Source organism: Taurulus bubalis (genome assembly GCF_910589615.1).
Source record: "Taurulus bubalis genome assembly, chromosome: 20".
NCBI lineage: Eukaryota > Metazoa > Chordata > Actinopteri > Perciformes > Cottidae > Taurulus > Taurulus bubalis.
Genome location: NC_136608.1, coordinates 16,743,908 through 16,762,329, shown reverse-complemented (window position 1 = coordinate 16,762,329; position 18,422 = coordinate 16,743,908). Strand labels below are relative to the sequence as shown.

Genomic DNA, 18,422 nt, shown 5'->3' with positions numbered 1-18,422 from the left:
GATAACCTGCAGCATCAATGCCGTCTCGTCGTCTTCTCCTCAGGTGTGCTGGTGCTACATGTCCTCTGGTGGGTTCTTCATGGTCTTCCTGATGGTGTCATCAAAGCTTCTCAAGCACTCGGTCATTGTTGCCATTGACTACTGGTTGGCCCTCTGGACTTCCTCCAAAACCAATCAGAGTGTCGGAGCGCCTAATGGAGCCAGTCTGGCTGACGGCGTCATCGGCAACGCCACGCTTCCTCCTTTAGAGGCCGAGGTACGACGAAGCGATTGTTCAAGAAAATATGTGTGGATTGCAACTGCCAGAATTTACTTAATATGTTTGGGATTTTTGTGAATTTGTGTGTGTGTGTGTGTGTGTGTGTGTGTGTGTGTGACCCACAGAACGACCACTACCTGCATGTGTTCAGCATCCTGTGTGCGGCTGGAATCACGCTGTGCCTCATCACCTCTCTCACTGTGGAGTTTCTGGGTCTCTCTGCAGCCACCCACCTGCACCACAACCTGCTCAACAAGATCATCCACGCTCCCATCAGGTGCACACACACACACACACACACACACACACACACACACACATGCTCTGCATCGTCTCATATGCACATTCTAGTAGAATTGTTGACACAGGGAGCTTTAAAGGGGGCGAGACGAGCTCCGTCTCCATGGAAGTCTCTTAAGCGACTGCATTAGTTTTCCTGTGTGAGTCCGCGGTCTCTGTGCCGTGCTTTCAGTGAGTAACCACAGTGAACTGAGGACGGAAGCTAATAAAAGCTAAAAAAAAAAAAATAGATATAGAAAGCACACCGGTATGAATTTTGACAGGAACGTCAGTGAGAGAAAAAGACATGGAGTTCAACTGCAAGTCCAAAAATAAGTCGTGGAGGAACATCCTTAAAAACATCTGGAACTACTAAGTTAATCAGACAGTTATGAGGCTGTGATTCATTCATTCCCATCATGCAGTTGGGTTTAGCAAAGTGACCGGCTCAGCTAAAGGTCACTGAGGTTGCGTTGACTTGCAGCTTAAAGCTGCATTCTCTCTCCTGACCACCAGGGGCGACTCCTATGGTTGTATAGAAGTCTATGCTTCATGTGTTAAAGCTGCATTCTCTCTCCTAACCACCAGGGGGCGACTCCTCTGGTTGCATAGAAGTATATGTTTCATGTGTTAAAGCTGCGTTCTGTCGACTCCTCTGGTTGTATAGAAGTCTATGCTTCATGTGTTAAAGCTGCGTTCTCTTGACTCCTCTGGTTGTATAGAAGTATATGCTTCATGTGTTAAAGCCGTGTTCTCTCGACTCCTCTGGTTGTATAGAAGTCTATGCTTCATGTGTTAAAGCTGCGTTCTCTCGACTCCTCTGGTTGTATAGAAGTCTATGCTTCATGTGTTGAAACTACATTTAGTAAATTATGGTCCATTTAGAATCAAATATAATATACCATAAAGCACGGGATGCTTTAGGGCGGGGCTACGAGGTGATTGACAGGTCTCCACGTTCACTGGTTGCAAAAAAAGACAACATGGCGACGGCCGTAATCCAAGATGGCGGCTCGAGGCTTCATAACATCATCCTGTGGTGATAACTCCCTCATGATGTGTTCAATGCCATCTTGTTAAATGCATTTTTGGGCGAGAAGCGTGAATATAAATCCGGTTGTTTTCAGGAGATGTTTTCACACGAACATGAAACAGATTTTAAGAGACGACTCAGAGGTCATGTGACGGTTCCTCTCCTCAGGTTCTTCGACATCACTCCTCTGGGGCAGATCCTCAACCGGTTCTCAGCGGACACCAACATCATCGACCAGGTGAGCACACCTTCAAGAGAAGCCGACACACGACCACCTGGACAGGAAGAAACTCTCTCTCTCTCCCTCTCTCTCTCTCTCCTCTCCATCTCTCTCTCAATCTCTCTCTCTCCCCTCCCTCCCTCTCTCCCTTCCTCTTTCTCTCTCCCTGTCCCCCTCTCAATCGCTCTCTCTCTTCCCTCTCTCCCTCCATCTCTCTCTCTCTCTCCCTCTTTATCAATCTCCGTCTCTCCTTCTCTTTCTCGCTCTTCCTCCCTCTCTCTCTCCTCGCCATCTCTCTCTCAATCTCTTTCTCCTCTCTCTCTCTCCTCCCTCTCTCAGTCCCTCTTTCTCTATTTCTCTCTCCCTGTCCCCCTCCCTCTCTCCCTCTCCTCCCTCTCTCAATTCAATTCAATGAGCTTTATTGGCATGAATGTAAAAAAAGACAATATTGTCCCCCTCTCTCTCTCCCCCTCGCTCCCTCTCCCCCTCGCTCCCTCTCCCCCTCTCCCCCTCTCCCCCTCTCTCAGCACATCCCTCCCACCCTGGAGTCCTTGACAAGGTCCACTCTGCTCTGCCTCTCGGCCATCGGTGTGATCTCCTCCATCACTCCTGGCTTCCTCATCGCCTTGGTCCCGCTGGCCGTGGCCTTCTACTTCATCCAGAAGTACTTCCGGGTCGCCTCCAAGTGAGTGTTGGGTTCAAAACAGGTTTCATTCAGGCAGAGAGCAGCTTCTTCTCAAGAGCAGCCATGTTGGATTTATGCTCAAATCAGTTTAAACTAATTAATAAAGAACCTTATCTGAAGGTTTTCTTTACTGACCTGGTGGTATCAAGTGTGTAATACATACAAATATACATAAGTACATATACACTGAGAATACGCTCTGAATAAATACAGAGGACTCTCTCTCTCTCTCTCTCCCTCTCTCTTGCTCGCTCTCTCTCTCTCTCTCTCTCTCTCTCTCTCTCTCTCTCTCTCTCAGGGACCTGCAGGATCTGGATGACTCCACACAGCTTCCTCTGCTCTGCCACTTCTCTGAGACCGCTGAGGGTCTCACCACTATAAGAGCCTTCAGGTAGCACACACACACACACACACACACACACACACACACACACACACACACACACACACACACACTTAATTTACATCCTGTCTGCACTGAGACACGAAGCACATTATATGCTTTATAAATACTTCTGCTTGTAACTACACAAGCGGTAACTTGGTGTGTTCTCTTGTGCAAACTTGACCTCTGCATGAACCCCAAGGACAGGTAAAGTATTTGATTAAAAAGAAATCACAAAATGAAATACTCTCCTGCAGGACTGTAATCAATGATTGGATGACTATCTGCATGTCTCTCTAATGAGACGTTGTCTCTCTCTCCTGGTATTTTAAATTGGTCTGTTTTTGTAATGTTTAAATCAAAACCACACAAAGGAATGAACACAATCCTAAATGCACACTGGACACATTGGATGATCGCAGAAAAATCCAAAAAGAAGAACACAAACACAACATCTGTACAGAATCAAAAGCCATATATTTAAGACTTTCACAAAAATTACATAAAAAATCCCATAAATTAAAATATTCCGGGTAAATTATGTTGCTCAAATAACACAATTAAATTAAATTTGGTTCAACTTGTACAAATAAATAATTAAATTCTGTTTTAAAATCTAGCGCACTTATCTGTAATATAAGCCCCGCCCCCTCCACAAAGTGATCTCTGATTGGCTCGTCCTCCGGTCCACTTTCTTCCTGGTTGTCGAGGCTCTCGGCTCCTTTAAAGCACTTTGTATTAATGCAGTCTATGATTAATAATACATTACGAGGACATGTGTAAGTGGTAGTAGCTGTATTACGACGACGTCAGCAGTACTTCTAGTAGTACTTCTACTAGTACACGGATGTAGTTGTACTTCTAAAGCCTGCGTTGTACTCGTAGTCACATCGCTGGAATCAGCTTCTTTGTATTTCTGTCCTCACTCTCGTTCCCATCGCCGCCGTAATCCAACATTAAACAGCTCTCACGCTGTTTCTCTCCTCTCCTCCCCGAGGACTTCCACACACACACACACACACACACACACACACACACACACACAAATATACACACACACACACGCACATAGAAACTGAATCTGGTGTTTCAGACAGATTCTTGGCAACCGCGGGATAGTTCCCATTATCTTTATTCACTGGTCTCCCTCCAAACCGAGTCTGGTTTTCTTCTCTAGACGATGATACAACCTTAATATCCAAATAGATTATCACATTTTTCATTTCCTGTTTGCACCGAGTGCAGAGCGCCGCCGTCTATGCGTGTTCGAGGAACGGAAGGAGGAAGTTTGAGTGTCTTTCTGTTGGTTTTCAGACACGAGGCTCGGTTCAAGCAGCGCATGCTGGAGCTCACGGACACCAACAACACCGCCTACCTGTTCCTGTCCGCCGCCAACCGCTGGCTGGAGGTCCGGACGGTGAGTGTGACTGTGTCACTAAGTCTACAGCGCCACGTAACCTTTTGAAAACCAACCTATGTTTAGGCCTCTGCTCGACAATTGCATCCCCAAACTAAAAAGGGTGTGTCTCTACAACCACTAGGGCTATTTGAATAATGTTGGTTATAATAAAAGGTACACATGTGAGATTATGTTCAGATGTGTAGATATCAGTCTATATGTTACTAAATGAAGATGACACACAGAAACAAAGGTTTCACATCCGCCTAGAAAAAAATCACTTTCAGGAAGATTATTCCTTTGAAATGATGCAGCTGTAAGGTCCAACTCTAACCCAAATCATAGCTCAATATGTGAACATTCTCTAACCCAAATCATAAACAATATGTGAACATTCTCTAACCCAAATCATAGCTCAATATGTGAACATTCTCTAACCCAAATCATAACTCAGTATGTGAACATTCACTAACCCAAATCATAGCTCAGTATGTAAACATTCTCTAACCCAAATCATAACTCAGTATGTGAACATTCACTAACCCAAATCATAACACAATATGTGAACATTCACTAACCCAAATCATAGCTCAATATGTGAACATTCTCTAACCCAAATCATAGCTCAGTATGTGAACATTCTCTAACCCAAATCATAACTCAGTATGTGAACATTCACTAACCCAAATCATAACACAATATGTGAACATTCACTAACCCAAATCATAGCTCAATATGTGAACATTCTCTAACCCAAATCATAACACAATATGTGAACATTCACTAACCCAAATCATAGCTCAATATGTGAACATTCTCTAACCCAAATCATAACTCAATATGTGAACATTCTCTAACCCAAATCATAACTCAATATGTGAACATTCTCTAACCCAAATCATAGCTCAATATGTGAACATTCTCTCTGCAAAGGTTGACTTTGATAAAGTGAAGCAGAACAAAGTTAGAGAGGGTTTAGAACAGAGAACATTCAGGTGAGGCCTCATTGGGGCCCATTGGGCTATTTGAATGCTATTTGAATTTTCTCATGTACCAAACCATATATTTCACTTGTGTATTACTTATGGTGTTCAATACATTTGAATAGAGCAGTTTTGGGCTTTTATTTAAAAAAAAATCATAAAACAACCTTGACCATTGAACGATTGATTTACAGTTTTATATAACAATCGCTCAGTTACCCCCCCTAGGGAGAGAAGGGTTTATATTTGAATAAACGTTCCCTCTTCTTCCCTCCCGCTCTCTTTCTGCAGGATTACCTCGGCGCGGTGATCGTGCTGGCGGCGGCGGGAGCCTCCATCTGGGGCCCGAGCATCGGCTTGTCTTCCGGGGGCCTCGTGGGCCTCGCGCTCACCTACGCCCTCACGGTGAGTCCTTGCTCCTCTCATCACTCGCCTGAGTTTACTACAGGGTTCGTATGGTCATGGAAAACCTGGCAACGTTTTCTTTTAAACAGTCATTTCCTGGCCCCAAAAAATTCCAAAAGTTTTGGAAAAGTCGTATAACTGTGTTATATTCATGTGTTTATGTCGTTCATTTACGCTGAGTTTGAAATAATGAATATGCTTTTAAAAGAAAGACGCTCAGAATATAAGCAGGCATACATACAGGCATCTATATAAATGTTTATTCTTTTAATCAAACTATTGTCTCATTCATTTGTGTCATTTAAGGTTTACTGTATGCTTTGTGTTCTCATTGTTAGTTTAAATATGACATTTACTCACTTTTTACTGTTTACACCCAGATTTTGCCAAATGTTTGGTCATGGAAATTTGGTTTAAAGTCATGGAGAAGTCATGAAAATCCATTGGTCAAAAACCTTGTTTATTCGCTCGACTATATCTGGTTCATTCGCTTCATTCGTGACGGAAAGGGGGCGTGGCTTATCTCCACTTAGAAACAGTTACCATTTCCTTTTCGCTTTGCGTTATTCGCATCGCCAGGCGGAAATTCGCGTTAGTGAGATCAATGGGAACTTTTGGGCTGCTTATAGTGTATAGAGTCTGTATAAATGATTTTGAAAAAGAAAAAGGACTGCTGGTCGGTTTCACGGTGTAATACCGCACATGTCCGTCTCTCTGTAGGTCACCAACTACCTGAACTGGGTGGTGAGGAACCTGGCAGACCTGGAGGTCCAGATGGCCGCCGTGAAGAAGGTCAACAGCTTCCTGGGCACCGAGTCGGAGAACTACGAGGGAACTATGGGTAACCTGAGTTCCTGTCTCGCGTGATTACACACCGGCGTCGTGACGTCACTGTTGGTTCGTGGACTGCGGTTTTGAAGCCTCGACGTTTTGGTCGTCGCCATCTTGGCTTTTTGCAACCAGTTAACAGGAAGTGATATTTTCCATATTTGGACTATGGAGGAGTGATGTAGAGACGCCATATATGGCTGTTTAGAGACCTGTCAATCACCTTGTAGCCCCGCCCTAAAGCATCCCCTGCTTTATGGTCTGTTTGACTCTAAATGACCATAATTTACTAAATGAACATCATGCTGTATTGAAGAAGACTTGAAACTAGAGATTGAGACATAAACTCATGTTTACAATGTTTACTGAGGGAATACATCAAGAGAAGTAGAGTCATTTATATAGACTTCTATACAACCAGAGGAGTCACCCCTGGTGGTCAGGAGAGAGAATGCAGCTTTAACACATGAAGCATATACTTCTATACAACCAGAGGAGACTCCCCCTGGTGGTCAGGAGAGAGAATGCAGCTTTAACACGTGAAGCATATACTTCTATACAACCAGAGGAGCCGCTCCCTGGTAGACGTATAGTTATTATATTGAAGAGAAGTCGGACATCTCTGTGGCCGATATCTGCAAATCACACTAAAACACTTTTAGGGTGAACTGTCCCTTTAAATCCTGAAGACGTCTCTGACAAGTTATCCAACTTTGCAGAACTTGTGAGCTCAAGCATCTTTTTATTTTTTTAAATTTTTTCACAACCACCAAGATAAGAAGAGAACGACATCGTTCTGTGCTCATTATTCACTTGTCAGAATTAATAACTCAGTAAAACAATATGAAGGCTCTCGTTCCTTACATGTCCACATCCATTTGTTTCTAACACATCTGCCGAAGTCCCAGTAGCCTCACAAAGTAAGAAGATAGATGAAGAGCACACACACACACACACACACACACACACACACACACATACACACACACACATTTAGACATCAAATCACACACACAAGATCTCAAAAATGGTTTTAGTTTTTTCCAAGAACAAAAAGACAACGTTGATTTATAGAGTGGAACAAAATGATCTCGTGATTAAGCAGCGTGTGTGTGTGTGTGTGTGTGTGTGTGTGTGTGTGTGTGTGTGTGTGTGTGTGTGTGTGTAACAGTTTTATCTTTTGCTTAAGAGTCCACAAGCTGTATTTGGGGTTTATGGGATGTGCTGTTGCTATGGCGAAATGACTGCTGGAACAAAACACAGAGACTTTTCATTGTTTAATTTTAATTTTATTTTCAGTGTGGCCCAAAAATTCTTTAAATCTTGACCAAAAAAGGGAATTCTTAATAATGAGGGCATGTTGTCTATTATATTCTGTTCTATTATGTCACGAAAATAAGTTTTTATTAGTTTATTAGGCTCTAATGAACGAATAAAAACTGCTTTTTGTGACATCTACTGTAACCAAAGTAAACGCGTATGCATTGCAGTGTAACGTGTAAATGGCGGAGGCGTTTAAAGACCACGTGTTAAGTGATAATAACTTTAGGTTGTGATGTCAGTGGGGAATCTCAGCAGCACTTGAACCGCCGTGTTATGACATCGTCCATACGCTCCTGTTTACACCAGCCGGGCCCGGGAGTCTCTCAGTAATAATTGTTGTAATAACTAATAAATAACCCCCTCTCTCTGCAGACGCCTCTCAGGTGCCTGAGAACTGGCCCCAGGACGGCGAGATCAAGATCCAGGACCTGTGCGTGCGCTACGACCCCGTCCTGAAGCCGGTGCTCAAGCACGTCACCATGTACATCGAGCCGGGCCAGAAGGTATTCACCACGCCGGGCTCCTGCAGCCGACACCTGCAGTCTAATAGGAACCAGCCGGAGGCCGGGCCTCTTCCTCTGAGAAGTCACACGTCTCCGTTAGATGAGCACCGGTGTGCCATGTGACAGGCCGGTGTCACCGGGAGCTCACTCTCTCTCTCTCTCTCTCTCTCTTTCACTCTCTCTCTCTCTCTCTCTCTCTCTCTCTCTCTCTCTCTCTCTCTCTCTCTCTCTATCAGGTGGGAATCTGCGGCCGCACCGGCAGCGGCAAGTCCTCGCTGTCGCTGGCCTTCTTCAACATGGTGGACATCTTTGAAGGTGAGGTCTCTCTCTCTCTCTTCTCTCTCTCTCCTCCCTCCCCCTCGCTCTCCCTCCATCTCTGTCTGTCTGTCTGTCTCTCTCCCCCTCTCTCTCCCTCTCTCTCCCTCTCTCCCTTCGTCCATCTCCCTCTCTCCATCCCTCCATCTCCCTCCCTCTCTCTCTCCATCTCTCTCCCTCTCACTCTCCCCCTCTCTCCCTCCGTCCATCTCCCTCTCTCTCCCTCTCCCTCTCTCCCTTCGTCCATCTCTCTCTTTCTCCCTCCCTCTCTCCATCCCTCCATCTCCCTCCCTCTCTCTCTCCATCTCTCTCCCTCTCTACCTCCCTCTCTCTCCCTCTCCCACTCTTCCTCTCTCACTCTCCCCCTCTCTCCCTCCATCCATCTCCCTCTCTCTCCTCTCTCTCTCTCCCTCCCTCTCTCTCTCTCCCTCTCTCTCTCTCCCCCTCCCTCTCCCCATCCATCTCCCTCTCTCCCTTCGTCCATCTCTCTCTCTTCCTCTCTCTCTCTCCCTCTCTCTGTCCCTCCATCTCCCTCTCTCCCTTCCTCTCTCGCCCTCTCTCTCTCTCTCTCCCTCCCCCTCTCCCCCCCCCCCCCCCCTCTCTCTCTCTTTCTCTCATTGAGTATGTTTACGTCTCATTAGCGATTCTTAAGATAATGTTTGGGAACTTTTCCCTCGTGTTTGTTTCCTTGAGTTCCTCTTGACCTCGAACTTAAGAGATAAAAAAGAAGAAATTAATTTCTGTCAGACAGGAGGGATGTTCTATGTTCCTAAACTATTTTAGAGACGGTCACATGACTTACAGAATGTTTGATCCCTAAGCCTTTGAAGAAATTAAAATAAAACTATATATTTATGTTTTTTTTTTAAGCGGCAAAAGAAAACCTTTCCGTTTCTAGAGTCGACTGCTAGCGACACATTTAGCGTCTTTTTCCCACCGTCAGAATGAAAGCAAGATTTATATAAAAATATATTACACTGTAGTTTATTCCCAATGCTAAGCTTCATGCAAAAAGAATAAACCAGCTTTCAGGAGCCGAAAAGGTTGTGAACCACCGCTTTTATAACGAGGACAGTCAAACATCACACTCACACAAACATGAGAACCCAAACACGGCCGCTTGATTTAATCCCCACATCTTAATGTGTTTTCAAACTGAAGCGCCGCTGGAGGCGAAGCGTCCCGCTCACCGTGAAGGAGCGCATGTTGACGTTGGAGAAATGTTTATTTAACCGTCCCTCTTTGCATTTTCAGCTCTTTTTAAACACTCGTGCAGGTCTCCGCGTGAGCTGCCTCCCTCTTAAATACCTGAGGAGAGGATGAAGTGGATCTAAAATGAGGACTTAAGGACATAACAAATGACGTGGCCCGTCCTCGAGCGTCGGCCTCCGAGGTTCTGGGTCTTATTTCCTCCAAGCGGCCGTCACCAAGTCTTAAACGTGTCTTTCTTTTTTATTGGGTTTGTGAGAGCGAGTCGTAATGCCGTCGTTCTGTTTTCACTCTGCGGGTGAAGATGACTTCGCCGGGGACCGATTATTCGGGACACAGATGAGATTACAGTCACTTTTTCCATCCACACACACACACACACACACAGCTGGGCAGACCTTTCATTCAGCAGTAAATTAGGACGCGTGTGTCTGCAGCATTTCCTTATAAAGCGGTGGAATAAAAGCCAAGCGATCGCTCTGCTTACTGAACGGAGATTCCTGCATTTCGTTTCCCCCAAAAATATATAACATTGTTTGCCGCGGAACAAAAATATTTATTCAAGACGACGCAGCGAGCGAGTCGAGGAGTTTTAGGTTTTGAGGACGAATTAAAGGAGATATTTTGGTTTGAGAAAAGAAAAGGAGCAGTGAGTACAGAACCAAATGCCCACTATCACTAAAACACACACACACACACACACACACACACACACACACACACACACACACACACACACACAGATGTAGCTCAAAGAGAAAAGGTGCGTCGTGGCTGAAACAAACAACTCCATCATCTGTCCAAAAAAAGCTAAACAAACTGAATAATCTTGAGTTTTGGTGGGTTGTTTGGACAAAACGAGTGAACAATCTCCGGTAGACGTCTGGCTTTACAGACTAAAGCTGCGTCCGGACAGAAGGAGGCTTCATAAAAACACAGATTTAGTGTCATCGTTTCTTTGTTGGCAATCGCTGTGCCTCTAAAATTGGCCTCTCGTTCTACTTGCGCACAAAGTTTAATAAACAAGTCAGTTAAATACTTGGGAGATACTTCAATGACGGTCGTACTTCTCAGGTTTCAGAAAGTGCAGACTTGTTTCTCTCCGAATCCCTAAGCTCGTTTCTTTTTTTGTGCTTTATTTATATATCTATTTTACCGCTCAAGAGAGCCACCCGGTTAAAACTAATTTCTAGTCTAGAAGCACCTTCATCGGGTATAAAGTCTAGAAGCACCTTCATGGGGTATAAAGTCTAGAAGCACCTTCATGGGGTATACAGTCTAGAAGCACCTTCATGGGGTATACAGTCTAGAAGCACCTTCATGGGGTATAAAGTCTAGAAGCACCTTCATAGGGTATAAAGTCTAGAAGCACCTTCATGGGGTATACAGTCTAGAAGCACCTTCATAGGGTATAAAGTCTAGAAGCACCTTCATGGGGTATACAGTCTAGAAGCACCTTCATAGGGTATAAAGTCTAGAAGCACCTTCATGGGGTATACAGTCTAGAAGCACCTTCATGGGGTATACAGTCTAGAAGCACCTTCATAGGGTATAAAGTCTAGAAGCACCTTCATGGGGTATACAGTCTAGAAGCACCTTCATAGGGTATAAAGTCTAGAAGCACCTTCATGGGGTATAAAGTCTAGAAGCACCTTCATGGGGTATAAAGTCTAGAAGCACCTTCATGGGGTATACAGTCTAGAAGCACCTTCATGGGGTATACAGTCTAGAAGCACCTTCATGGGGTATAAAGTCTAGAAGCACCTTCATGGGGTATACAGTCTAGAAGCACCTTCATGGGGTATAAAGTCTAGAAGCACCTTCATGGGGTATACAGTCTAGAAGCACCTTCATGGGGTATAAAGTCTAGAAGCACCTTCATGGGGTATACAGTCTAGAAGCACCTTCATGGGGTATAAAGTCTAGAAGCACCTTCATAGGGTATACAGTCTAGAAGCACCTTCATGGGGTATAAAGTCTAGAAGCACCTTCATAGGGTATAAAATCTAGAAGCACCTTCATGGGGTATAAAGTCTAGAAGCACCTTCATGAGGTATAAAGTCTAGAAGCACCTTCATGGGGTATAAAGTTTAGAAGCACCTTCATGAGTTCTAAAGTCTAGAAGCACCTTCATGGGGTATAAAGTCTAGAAGCACCTTCATGGGGTATATAGTCTAGAAGCACCTTCATGGGGTATAAAGTCTAGAAGCACCTTCATGGGGTATAAAGTCTAGAAGCACCTTCATGGGGTATATAGTCTAGAAGCACCTTCATGGGGTATAAAGTCTAGAAGCACCTTCATGGGGTATACAGTCTAGAAGCACCTTCATGGGGTATATAGTCTAGAAGCACCTTCATGGGGTATACAGTCTAGAAGCACCTTCATGGGGTATAAAGTTTAGAAGCACCTTCATGGGGTATAAAGTTTAGAAGCAGCTTCATGAGTTATAAAGTCTAGAAGCACCTTCATGGGGTATATAGTCTAGAAGCACCTTCATGGGGTATACAGTCTAGAAGCACCTTCATGGGGTATAAAGTTTAGAAGCACCTTCATGGGGTATAAAGTTTAGAAGCACCTTCATGAGGTATACAGTCTAGAAGCACCTTCATGGGGTATAAAGTCTAGAAGCACCTTCATGGGGTATATAGTCTAGAAGCACCTTCATGGGGTATAAAGTCTAGAAGCACCTTCATGGGGTATAAAGTCTAGAAGCACCTTCATGGGGTATAAAGTCTAGAAGCACCTTCATTGGGTATATAGTCTAGAAGCACCTTCATGGGGTATAAAGTCTAGAAGCACCTTCATGGGGTATAAAGTCTAGAAGCACCTTCATGGGGTATATAGTCTAGAAGCACCTTCATGGGGGTATACAGTCTGGAAGCACCTTCATGAGGTATATAGTCTGGAAGCACATATAATAATAAAAATAATACTAATAATGCATCATGTGAAATGTTGCTGCCTCTTTGCAGGGAAGATCGTCATTGACGGGATCGACATCTGCAAGCTCCCTCTGCAGACGCTCCGGTCCAGACTCTCCATCATCCTCCAGGACCCCGTGTTGTTCAGTGGGTCGATCAGGTAACTTAAGCAGGGCGTCTCTTTGACCCCCGTGACCTTCAGGTCCTAATGTCTTTTTGAATTCAACATCTCCGCCGTCACATCAAGAAAAGCCAAACTGCAGCAGCGAGTTGAACAACTAACGAGCCGTTTGGTCCTGAGAGACTTGGTCACATGACGAAGGCCCAGCTGTGGGGTGAGCAGTTGAACCCACAGTGGGAACTCTGGCTTGGACTTAATCTGACTTTAGTTCTCAGACCGAGGAGGTCGTCCTCCGTCTCCTCCTTCCCCTCCTTCGCCTCCTCTCGTCTCGCACACACTCACAACCTCCGTGTGTTTGTGTTACCGGGCGATACGGCGACTCCGTGTTTGTTATAAAAAGACAAAAGAGCATGTGCTATTTGTTTGGACAGATACGTCGGCCTACATAAGTGTGTGAGTGTGTGTGTGAGTGTGTGTGTGTGTGTGTGTGTGTGTCTTGGCGTGTCCACCGGCTCTTGTTTATGTGAACGTGAGCCTCGGGGTGAGTGGTCGACAGTAACTGCTTCACGCTGTTGTCTTAGATGTGTCTCGCTCTCACTCTGCTGCACAGAGTTAAGAGAAGTTTAAAGTTGGAAATAAACAAGGAATTAAATGAAGTGTCACGTTTAATTAGTGTCGCGATAAATACACTTTATCTGAAGTTAGCGTAGAGTTCACTAACCGGCTCTTCAGTCCTACACACCTCTGATCTCTGACCCAAACTCTTTTTTTAATCCCTTTTTGGTCGTTTTAGCACTACATTCATTAAATTCCAGGATTACAAGCTGCTGTCAAACACTATAAATCTGTGCAAGTTGGCAGAAACAATCCTTATTTATAGTTTGTGCTGTCTACCTCATTAACTTCATTACCTTTTGCTCCGTCAGATGAATCAGCTCCGTCTGCTTGTCCCCTCGCTGCAGGTTCAATCTCGATCCGGAGAGGACGTGCACCGACGATCGCCTCTGGGAGGCGCTGGAGATCGCCCAGTTGAAGAACATGGTGAAGGCGCTGCCCGGAGGACTCGGTACGCAAATAAAACCCCAAATAATTAGATTTAATGCACCAAAAAGTCAGTTTATACGTCCTGCAGGAGGCATGTGTTCGCATAAACGCATCCTGCAGACGTATACGTATATTTATCATATGTTTAAATGCATCCTGTATATGTATATTTATCATATATAAATGCATCCTGCAGAAGTATATGTGTATTTATCATATATATAAATTCATCCTGCAGACGTATATGTATATTTATCATATGTATAAATGCATCCTGTATATTTATCATATATATAAATGCATCCTGCAGGACGTATATGTGTATTTATCATATGTATAAATGCATCCTGTATATTTATCATATATATATAAATGCATCCTGCAGGACGTATGTGTATTTATCATATGTATAAATGCATCCTGTATATGTATATTTATCATATATATATAAATGCATCCTGCAGGACGTATATGTGTATTTATCATATGCATAAATGCATCCTGCAGGACGTATATGTGTATTTATCATATGTATAAATGCATCCTGTATATGTATATTTATCATATATATATAAATGCATCCTGCAGGACGTGTATGTATATTTATCATATGTATAAATGCATCCTGCAGGACGTATATGTGTATTTATCATATGTATAAATGCATCCTGTATATGTATATTTATCATATGTATAAATGCATCCTGTATATGTACATGTATCACATGTATAAATGCGTCCTGTATATGTATATTAATCATATATATAAATGCGTCTCGTCCTCGTGTGTAAAGATGCGGTCGTGACAGAAGGAGGAGAGAACTTCAGCGTCGGTCAGCGGCAGCTCTTCTGTTTGGCTCGAGCCTTCGTCAGGAAGAGCAGCATCCTCATCATGGACGAGGCCACGGCGTCCATAGACATGGCCACGGTGTGTGTGTGTGTGTGTGTGTGTGTGTGTGTGTGTGTGTGTGTGTGTGTGTGTGAGGCCACGACGTCTATAGACATGGCCACGGTGTGTGTGTGTGTGTGTGTGTGTGGGGCCACGGCGTCCATAGACATGGCCACGGTGTGTGTGTGTGTGTGTGTGTGTGTGTGTGTGTGTGTGTGTGTGTGTGTGGGGCCACGGCGTCCATAGACATGGCCACGGTGTGTGTATGTGTGTGTGAGGCCACGACGTCTATAGACATATAGACTTATATATAGACTGTGTCTGTGTGTGTGTGTGTGTTCACATGTGTGTGTTCAAGTGTGTGTGTTCACGTGTGTGTGTTCACGTGTGTGTGTGTGTGTGTTCACGTGTGTGTGTTCACGTGTGGTTGTGTGTTCACGTGTGTGTGTTCCCGTGTGTGTGTGTGTGTTCATGTGTGTGTTCATGTGTGTGTGTGAGGACAGATGAGGGGCTTTTCTCCGTGATGGGAGACCCGAGATCCAGATGTGCATTCATATTCTCATCCACCTTAGCACTGCATTTTATTATTTTACTCATTTCTACTTTACTCAAGTGTTATTTTAAGCATTTCCATTTCATGTTCTGCTAATTTATACCTTTATTCTAAATATATTTAACGGACAGCTTGGGTTACTAGTTACTTTAAAAACTTAAAATGTCACTGAAGCATAAGCCGGTTTATTCAATCGTCCACCTCCAACAATAAAATGCTACTTGCATAGGAATGCATGAGTCATATGAATGAATAACTCTCTTGATATGTTAATAACTCTCTTGATATGTTAATAACTCTCTTGACATGTTAATAACTCTCTTGATATGTTAATAACTCTCTTGACATGTTAATAACTCTCTTGACATGTTAATAACTCTCTTGATATGTTAATAACTCTCTTGACATGTTAATAACTCTCTTGACATGTTAATAACTCTCTTGACATGTTAATAACTCTTGTCTCTTCTCTCTGCAGGAGAACATCTTACAGAAAGTGGTGATGACGGCGTTCGCAGACAGAACGGTGGTCACCATCGCAGTGAGTCTCTGCTTCTGTAGAACCGGTTTGAACCAGAACCTTGAGCCTCGCTCTCCTTTCTCTGAGCTTCATCACTGCTTTACGCTTCCCTTTTCTGCTCCTTTTGTTCCCTGTGCTCTAACTAACTGTAATTACATGTTATCACTGTTATAAACATGTTATAACTGTTATTACATCATGTAATAACAGTTATAACTGTACTACATGATGTAATAACAGTTATAACTGTTATTGCATGATGTAATTACATATTATAACTGTTATTACATGTAATAACAGTTATAACTGTATTACATGATGTAATTGCATGTTATAACTGTTATTACATCATGTAATAACAGTTATAACTGTACTACATGATGTAATAACAGTTATAACTGTTATTACATGATGTAATTACATATTATAACTGTTATTACATGTAATAACAGTTATAACTGTATTACATGATGTAATTACATGTTATAACTGTTATTACATGTAATAACAGTAATGTAATACAGTTATTATTAATGTGAAGCCGCCTCCTTCTTTCAATTATCTGCTTTCCTTTTCTGACTCTCTTTCTCCCTCTTTCTTCCCCCTCGTCCTCCTCTCTCTCCCTTCGTCCTCCTCCTCCTCTCTCCCCCTCCTCCTCTCCCTCCCCCTCCTCTCTCCCCCCTCCTCTCTCACCCTCCTCCTCCTCTCACCTCCTCCTCCTCTCTCCCCTCCTCCTCTCTCTGCCCCCTCCTCTCTCCTCCTCCTCCTCTCCCTCCCCCTCCTCTCCCCTCCTCCTCTCTCCCTCCTCCTCTCTCCCCTCCTCCTCTCTTCCCCTCCTCCTCTCTCCCTCCTCCTCACTCCCCTCCTCCTCTCCTCCCCTCCTCCTCTCTTCCCCCCCTCCTCCCCCTCCTCTCTCCCCCCATCCTGCACCAGCACCGCGTGGCCACCATCTTGGATGCAGAGCAGGTGCTGGTGTTCTCCTCTGGCCTGCTGGTGGAAAGTGACTCTGGTCCCAACCTGCTGGCCCAGGAGCAGAGCCTCTTCAGTGTGCTAGTGAGGACTCACAAGTAGACCCGGATCGGCACAGACCACTCCGGCTCGGCCGCGGGGGTTTTCTTTTCCCTCTTCCGCTTCCACCTTTCCTTCCTGTTTGCGGTTTCCTGTTTCCTGTTTCCTGGTTTCCCTCCTCTCCCCGGCTGCGTCCGAGCTGGAGTCTGGTCTGCTCTGAGCGCCTGGTTGGTACCACGTTTACAAACTACTGCATGCTCCTTTCCTTTCTTCATGCACATGCAGCGGGATTTGATCTGCAGGGTTGTGACATCATTCACACTGGTGTTAAGATTCAAAACGGCCTTCAGTGCTTCAAGAATTCAAATTACAACTTTATTACGGCTTCACTTTGAGGAACACTGGAAGATTGAGACCAGAATACAGTTCAACCAGAATACCCTCCCAGTTGCTCAGTTACATGTGTGAGAATAAAAAATAACTATTAATAAATATATATATATATATATGTATATATATATATATATATTATATATATAATAATATATATAATATAATATATATAATATATATATATATTATATATATATATATATATTGATGTATTCACATATATTTTTTTATTTATATTTATTCTTAAATGTAATCATATTTATATATATGTAATTATATATATGTATTTATTCATATTTATATATATATATTTATTCATATATATTTATTTATTCATATTTATTTATATACAGCATATTTATTTATATATTTATACATGTATATATATATGTATTCATATTTATATATTTATTTATATATATATTTATATATGTATTTATATATATGTATATATATATATATATTTATATATATATGCATTGATTTATTTAAATATATATATAAATATATATATGTATTTATATACATACATGTATTTATTTCTTTTTATACAGTATATTTATTTATATATATATTTATACATGTATATATATATTTATTCATATTTATATATATATATTTATATATATGCATTGATTTATTTAAATATATATAAATACGTATAATATATATAAATATGTATTTATATACATACAAATATTTATTTATTTATATATATAATGTAATATTTATATTATTTATATTTAATATTTTGTATTACCTTGACCTCTTCTCCAGCCTTCACTGCCCTTGTGTTCCTTGTGGTCCGCAGCACCGGGTCCACACCATCCTGACGGCCGACCTGGTCATCGTGATGAAGCGAGGGAACATTCTGGAGTACGACAAACCCGAGACGCTCCTGGAGCAGGAGGACGGGATGTTCGCCTCCTTCGTCCGGGCCGACATGTAGACGCATCGCTCCTCTGTTCTTCAGCCTCTTCTCAAAGACGCTCCAGTGAAGCAATAATGTGCGTCTCGAATTCAGCTGATGAACAGATCCAGAAACATTATCAATCACCAGATGATATATATTTTAAAACTTGAATCATTCAGTCACTCAGACTATTAAATACTGCCTTTTTTCTTCTTCTTTTTGACAAATTACAT

General features: G+C 42.9%; 1 protein-coding gene across 1 annotated transcript in view; it reads left to right on the top strand.

Annotated features, from left to right (window-relative positions):
• Positions 1 to 18,225, top strand: part of abcc9 (ATP-binding cassette, sub-family C (CFTR/MRP), member 9) — a gene marked incomplete at both ends in the record, with an annotated part of 48,605 nt that extends 30,380 nt beyond the window's left edge. Inside the window, 15 exon segments of the mRNA XM_079236156.1 lie at positions 44 to 181; positions 385 to 536; positions 1,740 to 1,809; positions 2,319 to 2,476; positions 2,775 to 2,867; positions 4,176 to 4,278; positions 5,535 to 5,648; positions 6,369 to 6,489; positions 8,172 to 8,302; positions 8,539 to 8,617; positions 12,800 to 12,908; positions 13,832 to 13,935; positions 14,708 to 14,841; positions 15,834 to 15,896; positions 18,088 to 18,225. Coding sequence (XP_079092282.1) covers positions 44 to 181; positions 385 to 536; positions 1,740 to 1,809; positions 2,319 to 2,476; positions 2,775 to 2,867; positions 4,176 to 4,278; positions 5,535 to 5,648; positions 6,369 to 6,489; positions 8,172 to 8,302; positions 8,539 to 8,617; positions 12,800 to 12,908; positions 13,832 to 13,935; positions 14,708 to 14,841; positions 15,834 to 15,896; positions 18,088 to 18,225 — 1,707 coding nt within the window.
• Between the last annotated feature and the right edge of the window lie 197 nt (positions 18,226 to 18,422).